The sequence below is a fragment of the Pelophylax lessonae genome (genome assembly GCF_965119305.1).
Source record: "Pelophylax lessonae genome assembly, chromosome: 2".
NCBI lineage: Eukaryota > Metazoa > Chordata > Amphibia > Anura > Ranidae > Pelophylax > Pelophylax lessonae.
In genome coordinates, this window is record NC_138769.1 from 267,076,188 (window position 1) to 267,103,147 (window position 26,960).

General features: G+C 45.3%; 1 protein-coding gene across 1 annotated transcript in view; it reads left to right on the forward strand.

Moving 5' to 3' along the window:
* The window catches only part of PIK3C2B (phosphatidylinositol-4-phosphate 3-kinase catalytic subunit type 2 beta), an 858,553-nt gene that overhangs the window by 94,032 nt on the left and 737,561 nt on the right, over window positions 1–26,960 (forward strand). Inside the window, exons 2-4 of the mRNA XM_082244643.1 lie at window positions 5,091–5,841; window positions 19,200–19,300; window positions 20,513–20,667. Coding sequence (XP_082100769.1) covers window positions 5,125–5,841; window positions 19,200–19,300; window positions 20,513–20,667 — 973 coding nt within the window. The 5' untranslated portion in view covers window positions 5,091–5,124. The remainder of the gene's footprint in view (window positions 1–5,090; window positions 5,842–19,199; window positions 19,301–20,512; window positions 20,668–26,960) is intronic.

Consider the following 26,960-nt stretch of genomic DNA (forward strand, 5'->3'; position numbering starts at 1 on the left):
TTCCCTTTTGGGGAATTGCCTGTTGGGAGTCTCCCTGGAAGTACCTCCTCCTGGAGGTTCCTTGAGGATCCAGTCTGGTATTCCAAAAGCAGGTACTTCCAGACCTGCCAACAAGGTCTCTTCTGCCTTTCACCTGTGTTTGGGGTGGTGGCGGGCACCCTTGCTTCCTCCGGACTGGTGGACCTCCCTAATCAGACAGGTGGGTCCATGATTTGATCGGCCCGGCTACAAGATTGAGTTTGCGATCTTCTACTCTAGTGGGGTTCTCTCCTTCCAACCTGCGTTTATCCCCAGAATGCCTGCGAGGTCTCTTAGGGGAGGCGCAAATCTTGCTACTACAAGGGGTGATTGTTCTGGTCTCAGAATCGGAACATTTGTTTCATGGCTTTTATTTCAAACATGTTCGTGGGTCCTAGGAAGGACAGTGTGGTATGTCCAATCTTGGACCTAAAGTTCTGAACTGCTTTGTGCGGATACAGATGTTTCTAATGGAGTCCATTCATACAGTAGTGGCATCCCTACCTCAGGGGGATCTTCTGGCCCCCTATCGAAAATTAAGAAGGCTTACCATCCTATTCCGTTATATGTCCGCCATCGGCGCTTCCTCTGCTTGCCGTGGCCAAAGAGCATTGTCAGGAGGTATCACCTCAGCCCCTTGGGCTTTCAAGAGTGTTGGCCCCGGGATTGGCGTTGTTGCGTCAGTGGGGGATTGTGGTATTGGACTACCTGGATGATCTTCTACGAGCAGAGTCTCCGACTGTTCTGACGTACAACAGGGAGATTACTGTGCGGACTCTGGTTGGAAATTTAATTTCCAGTTATTGGCCTTGGTTCCGTCCACCTAGTTGGACTATCTGGGTCTGTTCTGGACTCGGCCTCAGCTAGGGTGTTCCTCCCATGGTACAAGTTCCAATATCTGTTCACACGAGACCTCTACAAGAGTTTCTTGATATGTGATGTGAGAATCCACAGTCTCTACATAATCTGATCCTGTTGACCTGGAGTACGAGAAGGTCTCTGCTTCAGTGGCTTTGCTCTCTGGTGCTTCGACAGGAGGATTCTTCCTTCCCTTGTACTTGGCGGTGGGGACCATGGATGCCAGCCTGTCCGAGTGGGGTGGCGTGTTTTTGACACAGATTGTGTTCAGGGGCTCTGGCCTCTGGAAGAATACAGACTACCGATTGATAATAATGGACATCTCCTTGGAGGTGTTTCATTAGTGGTATCTCCCGAGTTGGTCCTGTTAGTTTCTCGTCTCCACAGGAAGGTGTTTAGGTTTGTGGCACGGTCATGGGATACTCTGGCCGTCACCTTTTGGCACCGGTGTCATCTGAAATACGGCTTTCCTCTTCTGGAATTTCAGCCAAGGCTCCTGCAAAGGCTCAGGACAGAAGGGATTATGGCCATCCTAGTGGCTCCAGACTGGCTTTGCCGTTCTTGGTACACAGATCAGGTTGTGGTTGGTCTTCGATGTTCCTTGGCAACTTCCTCTTGGAGGAGATCTGTTGGCTCATGGGCCAGTCTCCCATCTTGCTTTATAGTCGCTGGCTTTAAGGACTTGGCTTGTCGAAGCCAGGAGCTGCAGGCTAGAGGGTTGTCTGAATCAGTGATTCCCTCACTGCTGCAAGCCAATAAATCTACTTTTTTTTTTTTTTTTTTAAAGGTATCAATAAATCTACTTTTAGGTAGTTTTACCATCGCCTTTTAGGAGCATTCTTTGCTAATGTGAATCCCCTAGGGCTCACTCCCGCTCATTTTCAGTGATTCGAAGTTGGTTTCCTCCAATGGGGTGAGCAGCACCTGGACTCAGGTACCATCAAGGGCCAGGTTCAGCCATTGGCGGTTTGATTCCTTCGTGCTTTGACCACGCTTTCTGGGGTTGGCACTTTTGTTCAGGGAGTTCCCCACTTGGCTCCCCCAGTACAGGCTCCTTTGCCTTCGTGGGATCTCAACTTGGTGCTGTCGGTTTTCAGTAACTGCCGTTGGAAAATATTTACGAGATTCCTCTGCTTACTTTGTCCCAGAAGGTAGCCTTTTTGATGGCTTTTTCTTCTGCACCCATGGTTTCTGAGCTGGCAGCTGTCTTGTTCACCTTGCTGGTTCACGGAGATAGTGGTGCTTCATCTTTGCCAGTTTCCTTCCTAAGGTCGTATTTGGCTTTCATTTAAAATAAAAGCATTGTGTTGCTTTCCTTGTGTTCTCAGCCCAAGCATCCTAAAGAGATTGCCTTAAATCCTTTTGGATGTGATTTGGGCAATCAGGGTTTACTGGGCGGCGACTAAGTCATTCCAAACAATTGGATTACCTGGTTGTCCTTACAGATCGTTCCTGTAAGGGGCTGGCCACGTCTGCTATGACCATTTTTGATGGATCAGTCAGACGGTGGTGCCAGGCCTATTCTATTAAAGGTCAGAATCCTCAGTTTTCCTGTTAGGGTGCATTCTACGAGGGCGCTTAGTGCCTCTTGGGCCTTCTGTCATCTGGCGTCAGTGCTGCAGGCTTGCAGGCGGCCACCTGGTTGTCTGTGCACACTTTCACAAAATTTTATAGGATAGATATGTTGGCATCTGTTAATGCTGCCTTTGGCCGCAAGGTTTTGCAGGCTGCTGTTGGAGAGGATTAGTCCTCTTTGAGGGTGTAAATTTTTGCCAGGTGAGCTCAAGTTGTTTCCTTGTTGAGCTCCGGTTTTACCTGGTTGGCTATGTTTAGCCTTTGGGGAGCAGGCTTATTGCTGTGTTCTTCCCACCCCTCATATTGACACTGCTTTGGGACATTTCATCTGTCAAAGAAGATATGAAGCTGTGTCTGTCAACAAACGAAAGAGAAAACTGGATTTTTGTCTTACTGTAAAATCCTTTTCTCTGATGTTCTTTGATGGACACCTCACCCACCCCTCTGTGGAGTTGGGTTAAGCCTTCTTCTGGCACTGCTTGTTACTAAACTGAGATCCTAGAGCAGAAAGTGGGAGTATACAACCTGGGACTGCCCTATAGGCATAATTAAGCTTTAACCCCTTTCTGCCTAGTGTCCTACTCCTAGGAAGAGCAGCATAATCAACCCGTCAAAGAAGATATGAAGCTGTGTCTATCAATGAACATCAAAGAAGGATTTTATGGTAAGACAAATATGCAGTTTTTTTTTTTTTTACAAAACCCCTGGGGAGAGTTATTAGTAAAGTGGGGCAAAAATGGGCCATAATGAAGCCCGTAAGAGTGGTTCACTGCTAAGGTCGTCTTAATTTAAAGCTGAACTAAACCTTCCTATCCTTTTCAGCTAAGGAAGCTGTCATCTTAGCTTCTGTTTGATCTGCAACTGCCATGGTGCTGCACATTTGATCAGTTATGATTTCAGCCATTTGATGGTTTGACAGTTTGGTTGAGAGCACAAGCATATGTGATGTGCCAAAGAATGTAATTGTTTTTTTAAATTATTAATTCGATGAGTTTAGTTCCACTTTAAGCAGATAAAAGTACTAGTAGCACCAGTGAAAATTGGTAATAATGTAAATGTTCTGTGTCAGCTTTAATGGAAGATGAGATAAATCATCAGGATGCTCTGCAGCTTTGGGCCTTAAAGTGGGGCCCACCTTAACCGCTTGCCGACTGCGCACAGTATATTTACTGCGGCAGTCAGCCCCGGCCAGGCAGAGTGACGTAAATCCTACGTCGCTAGCCTGTGACCGGCTTTTGAGCCAATAGCGCCCGCCCCGGCTCGTTCACAGAGGAGTCCGCACGTGTGACCGGCGGACCCGGTGTCCGCCGATCACACTTCGATCGTCGGTAGAGCGGGAGAAAGGCGGCCGGCTTATGTAAACAAGCCGCCTGTCATTCTGCCCTGTGTAAAAATGGAGATCAGACGGTTCTACTATGTGGAACTGTTGATCTCTGTTTTTAGAGACATGTCCCATCACAGTTAGAAATACGCCCCTAGGACACACTTAACCCCTCCCTCTCCAATACAGTTAACCCCTTCCCTGCCAGTGTCATTTTTACAGTAACAGTGCATATGTATAGCACTGATTACTGCAGTAATGTCACTGGTACCCCCAAAAGTGTCAAAAATGTCAGTCAAGGGTCCGATCTGTCCGCCGCAATGTCGCAGTCCCACAAAAAAATCGCAGATCGCCGCCATTACTCCTTAAAAAAAAAAACACCAAAAATGACAAAAATCTTTCCCTTTGTTAGTAAACGCGATAACTTTTGCGCAAACCAATCAAAATACGCTTTTTGCGATTTTTTTTTTTTTTTTTTTTTTTTTTTTTTTTTTTTTTTTTACCAAACATATGTAGCATAAAACAAATTGGCCGAAAATGTTAAAAAAATTTTGATTTTTACATTTTTTTTGGGGAATTTCATATAAAAAAAAGTGAAAAATATTGTTATTTTTGCAAAATTTACGCACTTTTTCTGTTTATAGCGCATGATCAAAAAATCGCACAGGTGATCAAATACCACCAAAAGAAAGCTCTGTTTGTGGGAAAAAAAGGACGTGAAATTCGTTTAGGTACAGCGCCGCACGACCGCGCAATTGTCCGTTAAAGTCACGCAATAAAAAATCGCAAAAAAAACCCTGGTCAGGAAGGGGGTAAAATCTTCCGGGGCTTAAGTGGTTAAAAAAGTTGCTGTTTGCACTGATACCTATCTGGAATAGAGAAGCTGCTCTGCTTGTCCCACACTGCTGGCTCTGAGTAGTGACAGTGACATCAGGCTCCAGAACTCAAGGCATATTGATGCTGATTTCAGTTTGCCTGGCAGTACTCAGTCAATAAGCAGTGGCCTGCTGCAGAACCACTTGTTACTTTTTTCATGATACCCTGGTTGAGAAACCTTGAACTAGATGATTTACTGGCAAGCAGGTTCCTAGATTTAAGGCTTTACAGCTAACCAGACATGGTGCCTAACCAGCATATCAGTATTCTAAACTCTCCAGTGACAAGTTGGATGATTTATGGTAGGGGAAAAACAAATGTAGATTAAAAGTAACAAAACTTGTTGTTTTTATGTTTTCATAATAATCAATAATTCTCTTTTTTGTAGGTGGTGTTCTGAAGAATTATGCCTTCTGCAACAAATCTGTGTTGCTTTCTTTAGCCGCCTCTTTTTTGTGTCGGCATAACCGCCAGTGATGTCAACCTCTGAAGGAAAGAAGGAACAATGGCAGGGTCTAGAATCTTTGGGTATGAGTCGAAAAGAACTGGCATTAGCAGAGGCACTTCAAATGGAGTATGATGCACTCTCTAACCTCAATAAAACAACTTGTGAGGTGGATGAGAACCCTCTAATTTCCTTGGAAGATGTGTCACAAATACCAAGCACTGTCCCCTCACTCTCCAAAACTAAACCTTGCCCCAATGAAGACTTTAATATATATGGGGATGGATATCTCAGCAGTAAACAAGATGAAGGAAAGAGCTGTCCAAAAAGTCTTTCTCCTCCTCCATTACCACCTCGCACACACCTGGGAAGCTACTGCAAAAACTTGTCCCAGTCAACTACATCAAAAGTATCTTACTCCAAAGATGTCAATCTGTTCACTGGAGAGAATGAAGGGAACCCACCTAGCTGCAGGATTACAGAAGAGGTTGCAGAATCAGGTTTGCAGAGAAGTGGAGGGGGATTTTCAGACTTGGATTATGAGGGAATAAATGATACAATTACACGCCTGAATTTAGCATCAACCTATGATTCTGATTTACTGCGCCAGGCTGAGGTACATTGGAAGAATGTGAGTTTACAAAAAGGCATCACAGGAAAACCAGTTGCTCGAAGCAAGACTTTGCTCCCACAAATCCCTCCTCGTACATATCGACAGAAACAGTCAGAAAACACAACAGCTGGACTAGTAAGTTATGAATGTAGCAAACATTTTTTTTCGCATTTATGTGGAAATAATAAGTTGTTAATGGATTTAATCATTTTGCTATCACTGACTTCAAGTGATGGTTCAGAAAATAAGCTTTTTAGTTTTACATTTCGCACTTCATTGGCTAGTTTGGGCTGTATTACATTATTTACATTACTCATGAAGAGAAGACAGTGATGATTTATTTAGTGGCAGAATTTTTTATTAACTTTTGCGTAAGCTATGATAAAGTAAGACGGCTAAAATATGCCTTTTGACCATTTTAAAATCCTGCCTATTCCTATTTTGTTTATCAATTTTGTGTGGGGGGTAAAAACTTTAGCAGATATTTATTTTTTTTTTTTTGTGACCATGTTGGGAGGTAATCCAAAAGCTGTCAGTTATCATCTTCATAATAATTAAGGGCAAGTTTCTCACTGGGAATAAAAGGTCCTAGTGACAGCTGTTAAAGGTCAAATTTTGCTTAGTTTGAGGGATCTACACGTATTTACTTTTTTGTGTCCAAAACAGGAAGTTGCGTGACTGCTCCTCAAAGGAGGACATAAGTAGGAAACATTTGAAAAAATTATTTCTAAGCCAACCTTCTCTAAAAAAAAAAACAAAAAATAAACAAACGTTTAGGCTCCATTCACACCTGGGCTTTTTGAGCGTTTTTCAGCTCCAAAAACGCTAAAAAAAAGTTCCAAAATGCCCAACAAGTAAAACCCCATTCATTTAAATGGCCCCTGTTCACATCTGAGCGTTTTAACACCTGAAGCAAAACGCCTGTAACTGAAAAAAGTACATGAGCTTCTTTTTGGGCTGATTACCAGTGTTTTTGATAGATGTCAATGCCTGCCTCCAAAAACTCCTGAAAATCGCGGTAAAAAAACGTGCGAAAACGATACGCTCAAGTGTGAATGCAGCCTTAAGGCTACTAAACTTTTCCTTATATAGGCCTTTATATAATCACAATCACGTTTGTCTTGAAAACACTACTTAGTACATTACTTTTCATTGCTTTATGCTTTTGGTCTCTGGTTATATATACGTGGCTGTATTCTTACTGTAACATAGAACTTGTCGTTTATGCCACTTCTAGCTTCATTAAAAGTTTTGTGTTTCCTTTCTTTAGCTCAGTCTATCTAAAAGTGCTGACTACATAAGATTAATAGGTGAAAATGTAGTATATTTTCTGTTTTCATTTATACTAAGTTTGTTATTAAAAAAAATTCCTGATAAAACTGTTAAATTTTTTTCATGCTTGCTCATGCATATTTGTGGTGTTTGATTTAACCAAATGAGTTGTAGATTGGGGACTAGATTGAGCAAAAAGTTTTCATTGCCCAGCCTCCCTTCTTAATTGGTGTTTTGAGTATAGATATCAGTCCTACAGAATTTATGTTGTTTTCAATGACTACCTGACTTATTGTAAGAAATACAGCAGTAACACAACCATTGTGTAGCTTTGCAAAACAGGAAACCTAACCTGTGAACATGTTAACAAATATACATATATAACAGCCCCTGTGTATGTACTGTATACAAGTTAAAAACTATTAATCCAAATTAGAATTTAAAAATTGATAAGTTTACATTATGTTGCTCTCTATTACAAATCATTTACATATTATAATATACTATTTACACACACATCAGTAAAACTATTCTACAATTCATAAAAAAAACTACTGAATGAGTGTTACCTGCATAGTAGTGCAGTACATAGAGCATAGGGAGACGTTAGAGAGAAGGAAATTAAGATAAACTACAGAGCTAGGAACTAAAAGCTTGTTTTCTGTATGTATGTTTGTCTACAAGTATAGTACAACTACCCAGCAATAGCCATGATAAGTTTATTTTTCTGTAACTTTAGCATACAGACAGAAATTGGGTAGCATTGGTGCATAATTGACGTAAAAAAGCAGTCCACAATTGTCACCATAAAGTAAAAATGTAGAAGAACACCTACCACCCTGTCTGAGCATTTTATTTGAACCAGAAACCAAATTGCGACACTCCTCTGCAACTTAAAGGGAAGAGTGAGAAGGCAGAGAGAAAAAGGAAAAAATGGGGGAGGGGATGGGAAAAGGGAGGGGGGTTAGAGTAAGGTAGAGGAAATGGGACCTCACCCCTCTGCTGCGAAGATAGTTGTACTCCCCAAAGTAATGTATAGAGTCCAGTGGAACCACTTCTTCTCCCTGCCCCTCAGTGATCGATTCATAGAGTGATTGTCAGCTACTTGGACATCTGAGAAATTGCTTTATGGTCAAAATAAAGATCAGTGGTGATAAGGGGCAGCCTTTTCTTGTTCCATTGGTCAGTGGGAAGAACGCTAAGTTAGCTTCGTTAGTCCTGACTGCTGCTGTCACAAAAGAGGGAAAGAATGGCATCCAACCATTTACCAAAGTTAAGGAATTCAGGAAGGTCCAGTCCACCATGTCAAAAATCTTTCTCTGCATTCAAGAAAAGGATACATAAGTGCATTTCTTGACTGTGGGCTAAAAGGATGACATTAAATGCCCTGGTCATGTTGTCTTTGGCTTCTCTGGTGGGCTTAAAGCCCACTTGATCAGAGTAGATGACGTCTTGAAAGAAAGGCAACAATCTAAATGAAAGGACTTTGGTGAAGAATTTTAAATCTACATTAGGTAACAATATGGGTTGGTAGTTCATACATTGGGCTGGGTCTTTACCACCCTTTGGGATTACCAAGATGTAAGTTATGAGGGTATCTGTCAGAAGGGGCTGACCATCTAAGATCCAATTGCAAGCTGGGACAAATCAAGCAGCCAACATCAAAGCAAATGCCTTTTAATTGGTGGCCCTATATACATCTGGCCCAGGGGCTTTATGCGGTTTTAGAGGCTTGACCTTCGCCAAAAACTTGTTTTCTCTATCGTTCATTGACAGACGCAGCTCCATATTCTTCTTAACCATTGGGTTATGCTGCCCGCTACAGGAGTTGGACACTAGGCAGGAAAAATCGTTACCACGCCTATGGGGCAGTCCCTGGGGTTATGCACCCACTCACTCTTTTAAAGGAATTCAGTTTTTTTCTGCCTACTCAGGAGTAAGGACCTAGTTCCCTGCTGGGATTTCGGTCCTAGCATGTTTTTTTTTATTTAAAAAGGGAACCTTTTGCCAAAATTTTTATTTTTTTTAGCTAGTTATATTCCTGAGAGAACTACAATCAACAGCCGGACTGGGCGTCGGACTGGATATCCTAGATCCTTATGGTCTCCCAGTCTGGCCAGTAAGCGTGTGCAGGTCACAGCTCCGTGCTAGGCTTCGCTACGACATAGCCCCACTGGACGAGGGCTGGCCCGTGAGTGAAACACCTCGTCAGGACACACACGACCTGGTTTGGCTTCAGTTGCTGCGTATCCCTTGGCCGTCAGCACCCCCACCCCAGGGGGAGAGGTGGTCCGTCTGGTCTCAAGGTGGACGTGGGCCCCTCCCTGGGTCGGTCGGACCCTCAGGTTAACCCCCCCATTCCCTATGTCCCCCCCTTGTATGTGGGGTCCTTAGGGACCATCCCCCATTGACCATCCAAGGCTCCCCCCACAGGCCATCCTCCCCACTTTCTTAGGGGGTCCCTACCTTAGTCGGGTACGGTGCAGGGGCTGTAGCAGGTGATGTGGGCGCGCCAATGCCGCTAATCATGCGTTTCGCTGGGGGGGTTAATTCTGGTGGGGGTCCTTTCTAAGGCCTAATCCATGCCTAATTAATCTTTGGACCCCTCAGGGGATCCTGTAGACCGCATGGCGTGCCGTGGACGCCGCAATTTTCTTGTAGATTTTAGGCTCGGCAGCTATTTTGTAGTTTCCCATTGAAATGCATTGGGCGGCAATTTTGTTGTGGTTTTCCCAATGAAATGCATTGGGTGGCCATTTTCTCAGAGTCTGAGAATGCTGTACAGCAGTGAGTGGCAAGGCTTTACCTCTGGTGCTGACCCAGGTACTTCCACTTCCTGTGAGGATCGTTTTTTATACATTTCAGATCGGCTCTGCACTCCCTAATATCTGGCTATGGTGAGTCTATTGGGGTCCCTGTAGGTCGATCCCTCACTCTGCTATATTACCGATTAGTGTGCTGGGAGTTGTAGAACCGCTGGTGCAGTGGTGTGGGGCCGTTTTTTGCAGTATTCTTAAAGTGACACTGCGTTGACCTGAGGTCAAATGAAGTCTCAGGAGCAAGTATCCCCTACTGATCCCCTCTTTGGTGTTGCAGGGACCTCCGGGTCGCAACCCTTGTCTGCCTTTTAATGGCAGTTTTTTTTTTCAAACCCTGGTGTCAAAAGTTTTTATGGTCCTTAAAAATAAAAGGACTAGTAAAAAGCGCCCACTGCTTTAACTTGCCTCATCTGTATCCTCGGATTCTGAGATTAATATGGCCGCGAGTTACCCGGAGGGGTCTGCGTCATCCCACTCTGATTCGGATGTCGAGGATGATATATCCTCATCTGCAGTCGCACGGGAAAAAGTGCTGGTGGAGGCTCTAAAAATGGCAGATGATTCTATAGCGTCAGGGAGGCAGGTGTCTTTTGGCACCCGCAAAACCCAGAGTCGGTCAAGGTTTTCCCATGTCCTGTTTTTTGAGAAAATGGTCACTGAACGGGGGGGCGCCTTAAACCCATTAGTGGTGCTGAAGTTTTTCACGCTATCCATTCGCAGACGCTGTGATCAAAAAATTGACTGTTCCACCAAAGGTGGACCACCCAGTCTTCAGACTGAAAAAATCCACTGATTCCGGTGGAGGAGCCTCTGGTCTTTAAAGACCCTTTTGATAGAAGGATGAGGCTCTGCCCCGCCACTTACATGTGATAGTGGCCTTAATACTTAGACCGGTCTTCACAATCGCTCTGGTGTCCCAGACCATAATGGAATGGGCAAAGCTCTTGAAAAGTGATTTGGAAGCAAGGCAGCTTCCCCCTGACATTGCCAAACTGTGGCCCCCCTCTTGCGGCTAGAGTATCCGCTGTAATGGTAACCATGAGCCAAATTTTGTGGCTAAAAAGATGGTCTGTGGACCAGGCTTATAAAAAGGCTCTGTCATACCTGCCCTTTACAGAAGATTGCTTACATTGTTCTTCTTTGGATGAACTTATCAAGGGTCTTATGCCCCATACACACGTGCAGATTATCTGCAGACTTTTGTCTGCAGACTTACCAAAACCATATAATATGAGGTCAAACCTAAAAACTTTCAATTTGTATGCAATCCGGCAGGCCCTTGCACTACATAGAAAAGGTAAGTCTGCAGACAAAAGTCTGCAGATAATCTGCACGTGTCTATGGGGCATTAGTGGTGGGAAGAGTACTCCTTCATCAATCTGCTCAGGGCAAGGCACCTTGTCACGATGGGGGTCCCTCTTTTTGAGCATACAAGCGGCCCTTTTGTGCCTCCGGCGGGCAGGAGAAGGATCTAAGACTTTTAGATCATCTGGGGGTTCCTAGAAGATGGGGTCCGGTAAGCCGAGAGCAGGCCCCTCCAGTTCTGCAGTTCAGCCCTCTTCTGCATGGAGAGGCACCCTCACCCATAATTGGGGTGGGGGGCCGTCTTTGTTTCTTTCCGGAACCATGGACCTTCTTGATTCAAGACATATGGGTCTACAAACTGATTCAGCTCTCGACCGTCTAACAGAGTCTTCACACCCAATCTATGCCTATCTCTAGACTGGTTAGGGGGTCTACGAGAAGCAGTACAAGATTCGCTGTTGTAAGGGTGATTGGGCCGGTTCCCTCTCGGGAACACTTTCAAGGGTTTTACTCAAACCTGTTCACTGTGCCCAGAAAAGAAGGCAAGTTCGTCCTATCTTGGATCCCAAGGCACTGAACCACTTTGTGCGGCTAACGAAGTTTCGAATGGAGTCCATTCGCACGGTAGTGGCGTCCCTACACCAAGGAGACCTTTTGGCCTCTATTGATATCAAGGACGCCTATCTTCACAACCCTATTTATGCTGGACACCAGCGTTTCCTTTGCTTCGCTGTGGGCAAGGAGCATTATTAATTTGTGACATCACCCTTTGGTCTCCTCTCCGCTTCCAGGGTCTTCACCAAAGTGTTGGCTCCGGTATTGACATTACTGCGACAGCCGGGGATTGAGGTTCTGGGGTACCTGGACGATCTCCTCTTAGGAGCAGACTCCCATTCAGCCCTGGCGGCCAACTTAACCATCACTGTACGGGCTCTGCAAGAGTTAGGTTGGAACATCAATTTCCAGAAATCTGCTCTAGTCCTATTCTCCAAACTGGATTATCTGGGACTGACTCTGAACTCCGCTTCAGCGAGGGTGTTTCTTCCTCTGGACAAACTGCAAAAATTGCAGAGTGCGATTTGCCTGCTGTTATCTGGCAAACTGTCCTTTCTACAGACTTGCATGCGAGGGCTGGGCCTGATGGTGTCTACCTTCGAGGCGGTTCCGTTCGTACAATTCCACATGAGACCCATGCAAAGAGAATTTCTTGTCACGTGGAACAAGGATCCAAAATCTTTGGACTATCTGATCCTGCTGAGTCAAAAACACGAGGAGTGTTCTGCTGTGGTGGCTCCGCTCCGTGGCTCTACGCCAGGGCAAGTTGTTCCTTCCCCTGTATTGGACCTGTGGTTACCACGGATGCCAGCCTGTACGGTTGGGGGGGAATATTTTGAAAGATGTATTTCTAGGGGACCTGAACTCAAAAGGAGTTCAGTCTACCGATCAATATTATGTAACTCCGAGCAATAAAGCTTTGCTTGATTTACTGGACAAATCACCTTCGAGGGTGTCCGGTTCAGATTCAATTAGCCAATGCCACTGCCGTGACTTGCGTCAATCATCAACGGGGCACCAAGAGTGTCCTGGCATCTCGAGAGATGGTCGAGATCCTAATATGGGCAGAAAACTTTGTTCCAGCCCTATCCACCATGCATATCCCCTGGAGTGGAGAATTGGCCTGAGTTGTCAGGTGTTGGATCAAGGAGAATGGTCCCTTCACCCAGAGGTGTTTCACCTATGTGTCCGATGGGGCACTCCCGATGTGGATCTGTTGGCCTTTCCGCTCAACAGGAAGGTATAGATGTTTGTAGCCCATTTTCGGGATCCTCTGGCAGATGCCACAGACGCACTAGTGGCTCTTTGGGGACAGAATCGGCTGATCTATGCATTTCCCCCACTAAAACTGCTTCCGAGGCTTCTGCGCAGAATAGAGGTGGAATAGACTCCAGTAATTCTTATGGCTACAGACTGGCCTCTGGTAAGATTGGTCGCTGATGGTCCTTGGAGACCGCCTCTCAGGGAAGATCTGCTGACTCAAGGACCGATCGTCCATCCTGCTTTACAGTTGCTGGCCTCATCGTCGTGGTTGTTGTAACCCAGGTATTGAAGGATGGGGGTTTTTCTGACTCTGGGATTCCCACACTTGTGAAGGCCAGAAAATCGACCTCATGGAAGATTTATCGTCCTACATGGAAATTGTACATTGCATGGTGTGAATCCATTAAGGTGTATCCGCGCTTATTTTGAGTGGCTCGGATATTGACTTTCCTCCAAAGAGGGGTTGAGCCTTGGGTCGGCTCTAGTTGTTTTTTTTCAACACCCTTCTTTGGCACATATTCTTTGATTCACACTTTTATTCAGGGTGTTCGCCACATGGCTCCCCCCGATACGGTCCCCGTTACCTCCATGGGATCTTAACCTGGTACTGTCAGTCCTTCAGAAACCATCTTTTGAACACATTAGGGAGATTCCTCAGCCTACACTGCCACAGAAGGCAGCCTTTTTAGTGGCTATTTCTTCTGCGCGCAGTGTGTCAGAATTGGCAGCGCTATCCTGCCTCTCACCTTATCTGGTAGTCCACAGAGACAAGGTGGTACTTCGACCTAATCAATAGTTTCTTCCTAAGGTGGTGTCGGATTTCCATATAAATGAAGACATTGTGCTGCCTTCATTATGTCCTAAGCTTAAGCATCCTAAAGAGTTTTACTTGCATTCCTTGGATGTGGTTAGGGTAATCAGGGTTTAACTGGCAGGTGGCTACTGAGTCCTTTGGAAAATCAGACTCGGTTTTGTCCTCACGGACTGACCTCTGAAAGGACTGGCTGCGTCTGCTGCGACCATATCCAGTTGGATCAGGCAGACGGTGGTTCAGGTGTATTCACTGAAGAGGCAGGTTCCACCTTTCCCTGTGAAGGCACATTCTACTAGGGCGCTGGGTGCCTCTTGGGCTTTTCGCCATCAGGCGTCAGTGATACAAGTTTGCAAGGCGGCAACTTGGTCGTCTGTGCACACATTCATAAAATTCTTAAGGTGCTTCTTTTTGCTGCAAGGTTTTTGCAGGCAGCTGTTTAAAAGAGAATTTATTCTCTTTGAGGGTGTATGTTTCTAAGTGCGCTCCAGTTGTTCCTGGTTGAGCTCCAGGTTACTTGATTGGATAAGTTTAGCCTTTGGGAATTACGTTCTTTTCTGCATTTTCCCACCCCACGTGTTAATAGTGCTTTGGACATCCCAACAGTTAAGAAGAATATGGAGAATATGGTCTGTCAATAAATGATAGAGAAAACCTGGATTTTTGACTGAACGTAAAATCCTTTTCTGTGAAGTTTAACAGACCCGGAACCCGCCCCTCCTATATATGAGTTGGGTTGGGTTTTTTTTTCTTCTGACACTACTTGCCAAAAAAACGGAATGCCTATATACAGAGTGAGTGGGTGTATACCCCCAGGGACTTCCCCATAGGCGTGGTAAAATTTTTCTTGCCTAGTGTCTTACTCCTGTAGAGCAGCGTCTGTCAATTATCTTCAGAGAAAAGGATTTTATGGTAAGTCCAAAATTCAGTAATTTACGACGCATTTGGTCAGCAGTAAGTGGGAGCCAAAAGGTTATATAGACTGACGTAATTGTCCCGAAACACCTCTGCAATAGCCCACAAAGTGTTGCAGTGTTTCCCACTACTAGACTACGTAAAAGGAATGTTGCTCTTCACGGAGATTACCCCAAGCGAATGGGCCTGAAGCCTAACCAGGTTTACTTTGATGTTTTATAATACATGTGGCAAACCCTCTGTAGTTTAACTTTGGTATTGTCAAGAGCATGAAGGTCAATTTCTATTATTGTATTTGAAGATCAGCAGCTACAGATTGGGAAAGTGATTTTTTATTTTTTTTTAATAAAGACCCTTAAGAGCTATAAAGTCTAGTTGTTTGAAGTAAGGCCTGTCGGGTTTTATTTATCTTTCTCGCCTTCTGAACTAACTTTCCCCTCATCACACACTTGTGAGTTATGTTTATATATTTTATTAGTATATTACAAGGAGACAGGCATTTTATTCCTAGGTTTACAGGCTCATACCTTCAGGTGAGTGGACCCTGGCAAGTTTTTCTTTTTGGTGACCTCCTCTATAACCCTACTACCACTCCGTGAGACATCTGTTTTTTGCTAGTGTGTCCGAGTCTAATGCTGGCCTCCTTCAAGGCAGAACCTTTTAAATCCAAGAAATGTTCAAGAATTCTACAGCTAAACATCCTATCAACATGTAAAAAGTAGGCTCTTTCCCTGGATCTTCCCATGCTCCATTATCCCCAAATAAGTGGATCACTTCCACTCTCCCAGTGGGCAAATCCTTGTGTTAAGTTAAGGAGGAGTCTTCCAGGTCTTCCAGGTCTTGACAGTTCAAGAAACAGTCAAGAGAAGAAAGCAAATTCCCAATCAACATTTTGGAGATCGGAGCGGCCAGGCTGTACCTTTAAAACAGAACTATACTCCCCTCTGGTCCAGCAATGCGGCACCCTGAAACGTACCCGGCCGCTGACCTCCTTTGGGCTTCAATTGCTGGCTGCTTTCTATGGCTGGGCAGGGATGACATCATTCAGTGCATGCGCAGGAGTTCAGTCAGATTCTGCATTGCCAAATTTGTAGTGAGCTGCACGTTCACTGCTCACTGTACAAGGGTTGATAAAGCATATATTTTCTACACACAATTCCTGCATTTTTGCTCTTTTTTTATTTTAGGCCAAAAGTTCAATTATAAGCACTGGATCCCCTTTCTACAGGAACACCAAATTTGGGTAGTCGGACAATGCTACAAAACTTAAATACAGTATATGAGCCGTCAAGGAGGCATGAGGAGCCTGGCTGCATTGAAGGAAGCAAATCTCATCCTCTCATGGACAGAAACCTGCATTTTCTGCAATTTTCTGTGGTTTATCTTCCAAGAGTAGACAACTACCTGTCAAATTTTTTCTGCCATTACTGCTTAAACCAAAGGGAATAGCCTTTTCAGCCAGATGTGTTCATTCAGAGCTTCTGGGAAGGCTGTCCACAAGGTTTAGGAGTGTGTCAATGGGAATACTTGACCCTTCTTCCAGAAGTGCATATGTGAGGTCAGGCACTGATGTTTGGGGAGAAGGCCTGGCTCGCAGCCTCCGCTCTAATTCATCCCAAAGGTGTTGTATCCAGTTGAGGTCAGGGTTTTCTGCGAGCCACTCAAGTCTTCCTCAGTAAAATTTCCCAAAAGACACCTAGCTGGAAAGCAGATATTTGGGAATGCTAGTTTTTCTTCCAAAAAAGGGTCCCATAGGCATGCACGTGGGGGTGTGCCTGGGTTCACCCTAATCTGGGTCGGCAATCTGTCTGAACCTGCTGGGGATGAGGGGTGGCATTTCGTGAAATTGATTGGCTGTACTGCCCTCGAATAAGCCCGCAGAGGTCTTGGTTCTCCTCTCAAAGTAAGTTTGTGAAAATCATCTTCCCTGCCCAAAGTGATTGAAGCAGGCTAAATTTAACTAAAAGATATTGAGAAAATAACAGTTGTCATTATTTGTAATTTGGTTAAAAAAAAAAATGGGGTGCTCAATTTAAAATGCTTGGGCCTATTTTTTGTCCCAGTCTGGGCCTGCATATTATCACTAACAATGGATTAGTGTCACTGGTGGTGTCAGTGTCCCTTACCCTGTACAACTATACTATCCGTCCCTCTATAAGTCACTAACCACTGCCCTTAGTAGTATAAAATAAAAAATCCAGTATATACTGTATACCATAGTTTGTAGACGCTATAAGTTTCACCCGAACCAATCAATATACACTTTTTTTTCACTAAAGACATGTAGCAGAATAAGTTTTGGCCTAAATTTATAAGGAAATTTGATTTAAAATTTTAAAAATGTTGTTAGGTATGTTTTATAGCAGAAAGTATGAGTTTTTTTGGTTTATATAATAAAAAATAAAAAAAACCCAGTGATGATCAAATATATCAATTTCATTTGGGTACAGTGTTGCATGATTGTGCAATTGCCAGTTTAAGTAGCACAGTGTGGAATAGCAAAAAATGCCCGGTTTATGAAGGTGGTAAAACCTTTCGAAGCTTAAGTGGTTAACCAATGGTGTATATTTAAGATGCCTGTGTTCTGTAGTGTATTCTAAGGCCCTGTTCACACCTGAGCATTTTTCAGCTCGTAAAACGCTCATCTCTGAAGTCTCAAAACACCCAACAAGCAAAATCTCATTCATTTCAATGGCCTCTGTTCACATCTGAGCGTTTAGTCGCCTGGAGCAAAACGCCTGAAGCTCAAAAAAGTACATGAGCTTTTTTTTTTGCAGATTACAAGCATTTTTGTTTGATGTCAATGCCTACCTCCAGACACCTGCAAAAAATGCCTAAAAAACGGTTAAAAAAAACCTGAAAAAAGCCCAAAAAAAAAAAGCCTGAAAACGATACGCTCAGGTGTGAATGGAGCCTAAGGCCTAAGATGTTTGGAGACGGGCATTTTTCTGGGCTTTTTTCAGGTGTTTTTCTGGCGTTTTTTGCAGATGTTTGGAGACAGGCATTGACATCTAAAAAAACGCTTGTAATCTGGCAAAAAAGAAGCTCATGTACTTATTTGAGCTTTAGGCATCATTTTGCTTCAGGCGACAAAACACTCATATGTGAACAGGGGCCATCGAAATTAATGGGGTTTTGAGATTTTGGAAATAAGCGTTTTACAAGCTGAAAAATGCTCAGGTGTGAACAGGGCCTAAGACATGGAATTTACAGGCAAGTCAAAAACCCTCTGCCTTTTGCAACACTCTATATATCAGGCATCACTTAATGGTGGCCCGCGGTCCGAGTCCGGCCCCAATTACTCTTCCTTTCTTTCTGGACTGTAATGAGGGGGTTGAGGACTGTAATGTGGGCGTACTAAAGATAGTAATGTGGGGGCTGAGGACAGTAATGTGGGGGCTCAAGACGGCAATGTGGGGGGGGCTGAGGATAGTATTGTGGGGGGGGGGCTGAGGATAGTATTGTGGGGGGGGGGGCTGAGGATAGTATTGTGGGGGGGGGGGCTGAGGATAGTAATGTGGGGAAACGAAATACTGTATTGGGGGGCTGAAGACAATAATGTGGGGGAGCTGAGTACTGTAATAGGGGGCTGGGTACTGTAATTGTAACCAAATAATGTATTTGGTGGGATTAGTACTGTGATGGGAGCTGAGGATAGTAATGTAGGGGATTTGGGTACTGCAATAGGGAGCTGGGTACTTTAATGGAGGAGGCTGAGCACAGTAATGTGGGGGCTGAGGACTGTAATTGGGGACTGAGGACAGTAATGTGGGGGAGCTAAATACTGTATTTGGGGGGCTAAGGAAAATAATGTGGGGGAGCTGGGGCCTGTAATGGGGGGCTGAGGAAAATGTGGGGGATAGGAGTACTGTAATGAGGGGGCTAAGAAGGGTGTTTATGTTAAGGAGTATGAGAATGGGATCTTGATATGAAAAGAAGGGAGCTGTGATGTGCAGTGGACACTGTGGAACTGATGTACAGATGAGATTGTTATATGGGGCTCAGTTCAGATCTGTGCAAGCACATTTGCTTGCACATGTTACAGGTAGGTCAGCCCATTCATTTTAATGGGCTGCACTACCCATGAGAAAGGCGCAGCACCAAGCTGCATGGTGCTGCAGGACCATGCGGTTTGGAGTACGCATGTGCTGAAGTGTGCTGTGTTCCTCTGCAGGCTGGGAACATGTGCAATTTCACCTGCGTTCCCCAGCTGCAGAGATGGGAATGCTTAGGAGAGGGTGCTGTAATGTAAAAGGATCTGAATCCAATCTCAAACATTTAATTCGGACCTCCGCTGGAAGAAGATTTTACTAAGCGGACCTCCGTGAATTTTAATTCAGTACCCCTGCAATGTATGTATTTTTATAAGTGATCTCAAAATTATTCCTCCCAGTCATGTCTCTATCTACTGTGCTCTTTTTCTTTTCACTACCCTTCACTTCCTGCTAGTACATAAAGGTGGAAAAGGATGTGATAAATCATTTCATGAGCAGAACAGGAAAACATGCCTTGTCTTTTTCTGCTGATCTGTAATGTCACTTACTCTTGTACAGGACTCGATTCGGCCAAATTCACTCCAGATTGGATGTGAGCTTTTTGAGATGTCAGAGCAGAGAGATGAGGAAACTGCTGCGTTTTGTCACACGCTGGATGTGTGAGTATTTTTTTCACATTAGAAAACAACGATAAGGTAGTGTGTAAATGTATATATGATACTTTTGATGTCCTTTTTATATGTTAGATGCTCTAAGTTGTAAAATGGATTGAAACTTGATCTTGATCTTGACAACTGGATTGGTTCCCCTGTACCTCTGGGAATTTAGTGTGTGAGATGTTTGCATTAAAGAAACCAGGCTTGCCTGCCCACTGTAGTTATTACAAATGTGCCCTGCCCAACAGTTTCTTTTATATTCCATTTCTGTGAATGCAGCTGCTAGAGTGAGATTCTTCTTATTGCTGTAGAAAGCTTGGGCCCTGGCAAGCAAGTGTAGAACTAACATTCTAGCAGGGATGGTTTACCTTTAGAATCCTTGAAGTGGTAGTAAACCGCTGTTGTTTTTTTTTTTTTTTAAACCTGCAAGGCAAAGTTAAAATGTACTAGTATGCACTGCATACTAGCACATTATGTGAAATTTAACCTAAAATGAAGAACTGTCACCGCTGACAAGGGTTTCCATCTTCACCCAGTCTTCTTTTCAGGTCGGTGGGCTCCGGTCCTTTGACGGGACGATGATGATGATGTCACTCCCAAGCATGGGCGTGGGAGCCGGTGTTCACGGCACAGGGTATGCTGTTGCTTCCGAGTTTGTCACAGGCAGCTTCACAAGTAAATATCTCCTAAACGGTGCACGTTTAGGAGATATTTACTGTACCTATAGGTAAGCCTTATTATAGGTTTACCTATAGGTAAAAATCAACCAAGCAGTTTACTCCCACATTAAGGTAGATAAAAAGTCAGAGGTCTATTTATAATCCTTTTTAAGAATTCCTATCCCTCAGTAATAAAACAATTCACCTAGAATCAAAATTTGCATGAGAGTAGATTACCAAATATATGTGCTTATCCTTTTTTGAAGTATTTTTGCACTGATCAAGTTTGTTTCCTATTTTACTATATCTGCAGCAGAAGTGCGCGTTCACTGCCTTTGTATTTGCTAACAAAAGGCCTTGAAGTAAATTTAATGACCCCCACGCACTTGCTTGAATAAAATCTGTGACTGTACTGTAGTGTCTTTATCCACCCTGCAAACCCACCCTCTTTTGAAAAAAATTTGGAAAATGACATTTTGATGTATATTTAATAAAACTGTAACTTTAATTTTTCCACTATCCACAATAATCAATTTCTCATTTGCTTCCATTTTAGTCTACGCTCTTGTCAAAGTCTGACAGACCTATTACAAGCAGGCATTGTCTGGAGTCCAGTTAATCTTAGTCCTGAGCACTTGGGTCCTGGGGTGAGCCTGAAAGTAACAGTGATCATTAATTTCCTACGGGATCCCCTTACTTTCACCTGTGATTGTGAGTTTATTTCTCTTTTTTTTTTTCTTTCTTTTTACCATGTAAAGTTAATTACACAAAACTTAAAAACTAACCTTTTATTTCTCTTACATTTATTGAAGTACACTACAAAAATCAGTAGAACTTTACCAGTGGGTTATAGTGCCACCTGCAGAAAGAGAGTGCTAGGTAAAACACGCAAAACAGTCTAGGGGTGGCCCTGTTGATTGTCCCCCCAGACCTGCCAGCAAGCGCATCCAATCCCTAACCACGGTAGGTTCAAGTGTGACAGGTCTATCCCACACACAGAGTAGCCGTAAAAACTTTTTAGAGAGGCACATAGGACTGGCTGCTCCTGACCACCTAGGCAGAATGTCTCCCTAGAGATGAGTGGCACTCTGGCTCCAACCTGTTTAAGTGGGTTGGGCCTCTTTTAGCTTTGGGTGTACTGCTGGCAACATACATCCTTTTTCATATATGAACACTGATCGGCATGTGGACTTTTCTGGGCTTTTTTTTGTTTGTTAATTATACAAGTCACACGGACAGACCATACCAGAGTTCTATATTCACTATCAGTGTCTGGATTATAAGACAAGCCTATACCAGTAACAAAGTGGGACTATAATGCCAGCGCTCAATACAACATTGATTATACAAGAATGGGTTAACAGAGGCATGTGGATGCTGTAGTGGCATAAGGATAAAGAAAAAATGACATGAATACCAGCATGCAAAAGGATAAAAAAGGTAATTATCAGATAGCCTGTGAGTGCACACATCACTCAATAGTACAATGTGATCAGAAGAATCCAGCTGTAATGTGGAACAGCCATGGTAGAGGTCATCAGGTCTCAATAATTGTGGACAGTTGACACCAAATATAACAGAAAAATTCAGCACTGGAAAAGATATTGAATTACCAAAGACAGAGGTGCCATAGTGGGAATGGATAGCCATGGTTCCCGAAGTTTAGTGAATTTATTTGTTCCTGGGTGGGTAAATTAATTTGCTGTTAGAAATTCTTACTTATGATGTCTATGATCGACCGCCAGTATCTAAATAATTGTGGACATTTCCACAATGTGTGCAGTATATCCACTGTATTTCCTTGATATCTTGGGCAGGCAGGGCTTATCCCTGTGGCCCCAATGAAAGTGCTTCACTGGGGTGTGATATACGCTTATGTATGATAAATAACCTTTGTATAGGGAATAGTGATATAAGCTGCACTTGCTACAGAATTCTCTGCCAAGTCTCTTCCCTAAGCGGTCTCAAATCCTTCTTCCACCCTTTCTACCTGGGATAGGAATGGTCTCTAGACAATTTCCCAGAAGTATCTGGTAAGTTTGTGTGACGAGACCTTTTTTAACTGTCACTGTTGGTTTTAGCTTGGGAAATAAACACATGGCGCAGTTGGAGCTACTGGGGGAATGTTTGATTAGAAATATAGTACTCCCCTTGCAATTAGTGAGTAAAATGCACCCCCGCCTGATATCCAGAATCAAAGCCTTCTAAATTATTCAGCTCTTTATAGGAGGGGTTATTCCAAAAAGGAGTATATATGGAGTAGCCTTCATATTTTATAGTTTTCTGCATTTTTATCCATACTTTTTGCATGAGAATGAGGGTTGGATATTGGGGTAAATGAGTAAAGTTACCATATTCCAACTGTGCCATCAAATGATAACGAGCCGTGGGAAGTAGGATAGCTTGAATAGGGTTGACCCTGTTAATTGCTCCCCTTCCAGAAAAAAAATGTAACTGAGCCGCTATGAAATAAAGCTTTGTATTTGGTACCACTAGGCTAAGGTGACGAGATTTTTAAATTTAAATCCAGGGGACGTATTTATTTATTTTCTCTCATTCATTGATGGACACAGCGACATATCTTCATTAGTCGAATGGGTTATACTGCGCTTCCTAGGAGTTGGACACTATACGGAAAAGTGTTGACAAAGTAAACCGAACTTTAAAACTGATTCCGTTTTTTTTCTGCCTAGTTAGGAGTAAGGACCTAGCTCCCTGCTGGGATCTCTGGTCCTGCCATTTTTTGTCATTTGTAAACGAGAATGTTTTCTCTTAAGTCCTCTGACAGTCGCCGCCCACTTATTCATTCTGCACATCTGGGTATTGGCCTTCCCCGCAGGAGTAAGCTAGGCAGAAGATTTTGTTAGAATAATCACAAAACCTTGTATAGACACACCTACAGGGGGCTGTCCTTCTGGTCAATACCCCCAGCTAGCCTCATTCCCAATTCAGTTTTCTGCTGCCTTGCTCAGTAGTAGGTTGGGTTTCCCTGGATGGGACTTGGTGTCCCAGCTTTTTTTCTTCTTTTTCTGTTTTCTTTCTGAAAAGTGTTTTTCTTTTTAAAAGATAGTTTTTTATTTTCACCTGCGCTAGTAGGTCAGGCTTTAGAAGACTACAGTGTTTGCAGAGCTGGGCCTCGCACTGGTTGTTCTAAAACCTTACGGACTCCCAGCCTGCCATCGAGCGTTAGCAGGTTATTGGGCGACAGGGAAGAGCCTGCAAAGTTACTATCTTCGCTGGGATGTCTCCACTGCGGTACGCCCGTGTGTTGCTAGCATCCCCTCCGGCTGACGGCATCCCCACTCAGGGTGGGAGGTTTCCTGTCTCAGAGCGGTGCCCACGTTCGCTGGACTAGTGAGTACTATTACTACCCCTCTGTCTCTGGACCCTGTTTGGTGGGGTGTGTATGTGGGCCCTCTTTCTGGGGATGGCAGTTGTGGTATGGGTTCTGTTATATCCCCCTCATGGCTGTAGGTGCGGCTCCTGTGTGTCCCTTCCCTGTCCCTGCGGGGGCGCTATCGTGATTTGACAGCTATGTGGGGGGTGCGGGGGTCTCCTACTTCTCCGTGGTGCTCTGTGGGGGCCATTGCTGGTTTTTTTAGGCCGTGTTTGGCGCTGTATCGCGCAGCCGCCCTTTTGGGTGAGGGCAGGCTGTTTGGCCTCATAGTGTGGGCAGCAGCCATTTTCTGCCATCCTTTTGGCGCCGATCGGGCGCCATCTTAAGTGTGGGCACGATGTCCTTTGTGGGCAGCGGCCATTTTCCCGGGGCTTTCTCTCCATTGACTTCTATTGTCAACAATTTTGTTGTGACTCGGGGCTGGCTTTGCCTCTAGGGGCGTGAGGTCTCTTCCTCCTTCTTCCCTTCAGCTCCTCATTCTTCCCTTCAGCTCCTCAGCAGCGCAGGCAAGTATAGCACACTGTGGGGGAAATTTTACTGTTTTCTCTGGCCTGGATTCCTGCTAGCACTCCTTTTTCCGGATTTCTGTAGCAGGGGACAGGGTCTCCATTTGCGGTGGGGTCCATGGGAATCGCCGATTTAAAGGGCCAGCGTCATAAAATTTGTTTATTGCTGTTATGGAGTCCCAGAATAGCAAATTCCCCACAGACCTGGGGGGTGGTTCAGGTACTCCTGAATCCGCTTCCAAAGCCTCTCTATCTGCTGCACTTGCGACTTTAGTGTCCAAAGTGGATTTGCTGATGTCTGACCGGGTTTCTAAAAAACAGCCTATGCCCTCTCAGTCTTCTGATTCAGAGCCTGATTTGGTTGCCACGGACAACGTCCCCCCCTGAGGGGTCCCTGTCCTCTCAGTCGGATGTGGAGGAGGAGGATTCATCCTCTGAGACAGCGCGGGACCGCGCTGCGGTGGACGCACTTATCAGCTCCGTTAAGGAAACGTTAAATTTGGATGATGAGCCCCCGTCGGGTAAGCGTGTTTCCTTTGGTACCCGCAAGGCCCAAAAATCGGGTCAGGTTTTTCCTTGTCCCGATGAATGACCGTGAATGACCAATGGCGCCGTATCAAGCATATGCTAGTGGTGCCCAAGAGATTTAAGTACTATTATCCCTTTGCAGATTTGTTGCATTCTCGCTGGACTGTGGCTCCTAAGGTGGACCACGCTGTTTCCAGATTAAATTAGTCCACTTTAATGCCTGTGGAGGATTCCCTGGTGTTTAAGGACCCGGCGGATAGGAGGGTGGAGACACTTTCCCGCCACATCTATCTGGTAGTGGGTTCCTTGCTTTAGCCCGTGTTCGCTTTGGTTATGGTCTCTCAGGCTATTGCGGAGTGGGCCAAGGCGTTTTGGCGCATGCAAATTGCTGAATCCGCCTCTTCTGCTGCGCTGGAGATGTTGGATCAAATGGCCCAGGCCGTGATGTACCTGTGTGACACGGCCTTGGATGAGGCCCCCTTAGTCGCACGGCTGTCGCGATTGCAATCCGCCGCATTACTTGGTTGAAAAGCTGGTCGGCCGACCAAGCTTCAAAAGAGACAGTGTCTGACATCCCTTATGCGGGAAGTCGCTTTTTTGGGGACTCTCTGGATGAACTGATCGAAGGGCTCACTGGGGGTAAGAGCACTCTTTTACCCCAGGTGGCTAGGGGAAAATAGTCCAGCGCCAAGCGGGGTCCCTCTTTTAAACCTAATCAGGCGTCCTTTCGTGCGTTCAGGGCACAGGACAAAGGGAAGTCCTTCAAGGCCTCTAGTGGCCAGAAGAAGCCTTGGGCGGGTAAGTCCAAAGCCGGCCACGCTGGCACAGCGACTCAGTCCGCCTCGTCCTGAAGGGACGCCCTCACCCGTCTCAGGGGTGGGGGGACGTCTGCATTGTTTTCCCAAGCCCTGGCTGTCCAAGGTCAAGAACTCATTCGTTCAGGGTACAAGATCGAATTTCGGTCTCGCCCCTCAGACAGGTTCTTTCCCTCAAATATTCATTTAACTCCCGATCGTTTCTAGGATCTTCGACGGGCGGTTCAGGATCTGTTCGCGCAAGGAGGGGTCGTGCTGGTTCCAAGCGGGACAGGTTTCGGGGTTTTTACTCCAATCTTTTCACAGTGCCCAGAAAGGAGGGCAAGGTGCGTCCAATTCTGGACTTGAAGTTCCTGAACCACTTTGTGCGGGTTCAGAAGTTCCGGATGTAGTCCCTCCGGTCGGTGGTGGCGTCCCTGAGTCCAGGGGATTTCTTGGCTTCCATCGATCTCAAGGATGTGTATCTACACATCCCTATCTACGAGGGTCATCAGAGGTAGCATTATCAGTTCGTGGCGTTGCCTTTCGGCCTCGCTTCGGCTCCAAGGGATGTTTACCAAGGTGTTGGCTCCTGTTCTAGCCTTGTTAAGGGTACAGGGGATTGCAATCCTCGGTTATCTGGACGATCTCCTACTAAGGTCGAGTTCCAGTGCCACCCTGTTACGCAATCTGTTGGTCACGGTCCGGACGCTCCAGGATTTCGGGTGGACCATCAATTTTCAGAAGTCGACTGTGTCCCCTTCGCTTCGTCTCCCCTACCTGGGGATGATTCTGGACTCCGCCCAGGCGAAGGTCTTTCTTCCGGAGGACAAGCTCCGGGCCCTGCAGGGCGAGGTCAGGTCCCTCAGGGACAACGAGCTCTCCTCGCTTCGGACCTGCATGCTGTCGGCTTTCGAGGCGATCCCATTTGCACAGTTTCACATGAGATCTCTTCAAGCGGAGATTCTGGTCAGGTGGGATAGACATCCTCAGTCTTTGGAAAGGAGGATTTTGTTGAGCCCCCAAGTGAGATCGGATCTCTTGTGGCTCCAGTCTCCGGCTCTGACGCGAGGCAAGTCCTTCAGGCCGTTGCTGTGGACTGTGGTCATCACGGACGCCAGCCTGTTGGGCTGGGGTTGAGTTCTGGGCAAGTTGTGTGCCCAGGGCACTTGGTCGGAGGGGGAGTCCTCCCTGCCGATAAACGTCTTTGAGCTGCGGGCAATCAGGCTCTGTTTGCTCCGTTGGTCGGCTCGGCTTCAGGGTTGCCCAGTGCGTGTTCAGATGGACAACGCTACGGCGGTGGCTTACATCAATCACCAAGAGGGCACCAGGAGTGCCCAGGCGGCCAAGGAAGTGGCCGAGATTCTGTCCTGGGCCGAGACGCAGGTCCCTGCGATTTCAGCAGTTCACATTCCAGGTGTGGAGAACTGACTATCTGAGTAGCCAGACCCTGGACCGGGGGGGAATGGTCCCTACACCCGGAGGTGATTCAGATGCTGTGTGTGCGCGTTGGGGGTCCCTGGATGTGGATCTGTTCGCATCTCGTCTCAACAAAAAGGTGGAAAGGTTCGTGGCTCGAATGTCCGGCTAGGGTCGCCAGTACAGTATTTGTACATTGATATCATATCCCCCCTTAATCGTCTCTTCTCCAGAGAGAATAGGTTCAGTGCTTGTAGTCTTTCCTCATAGCTGATGTCCTCCATTCCCCTAATTATTTTTGTTGCCCTTCTCTGGACTTTCTCCAGTTCCAGCACATCCTTCCTGAGGACCGGTGCCCAG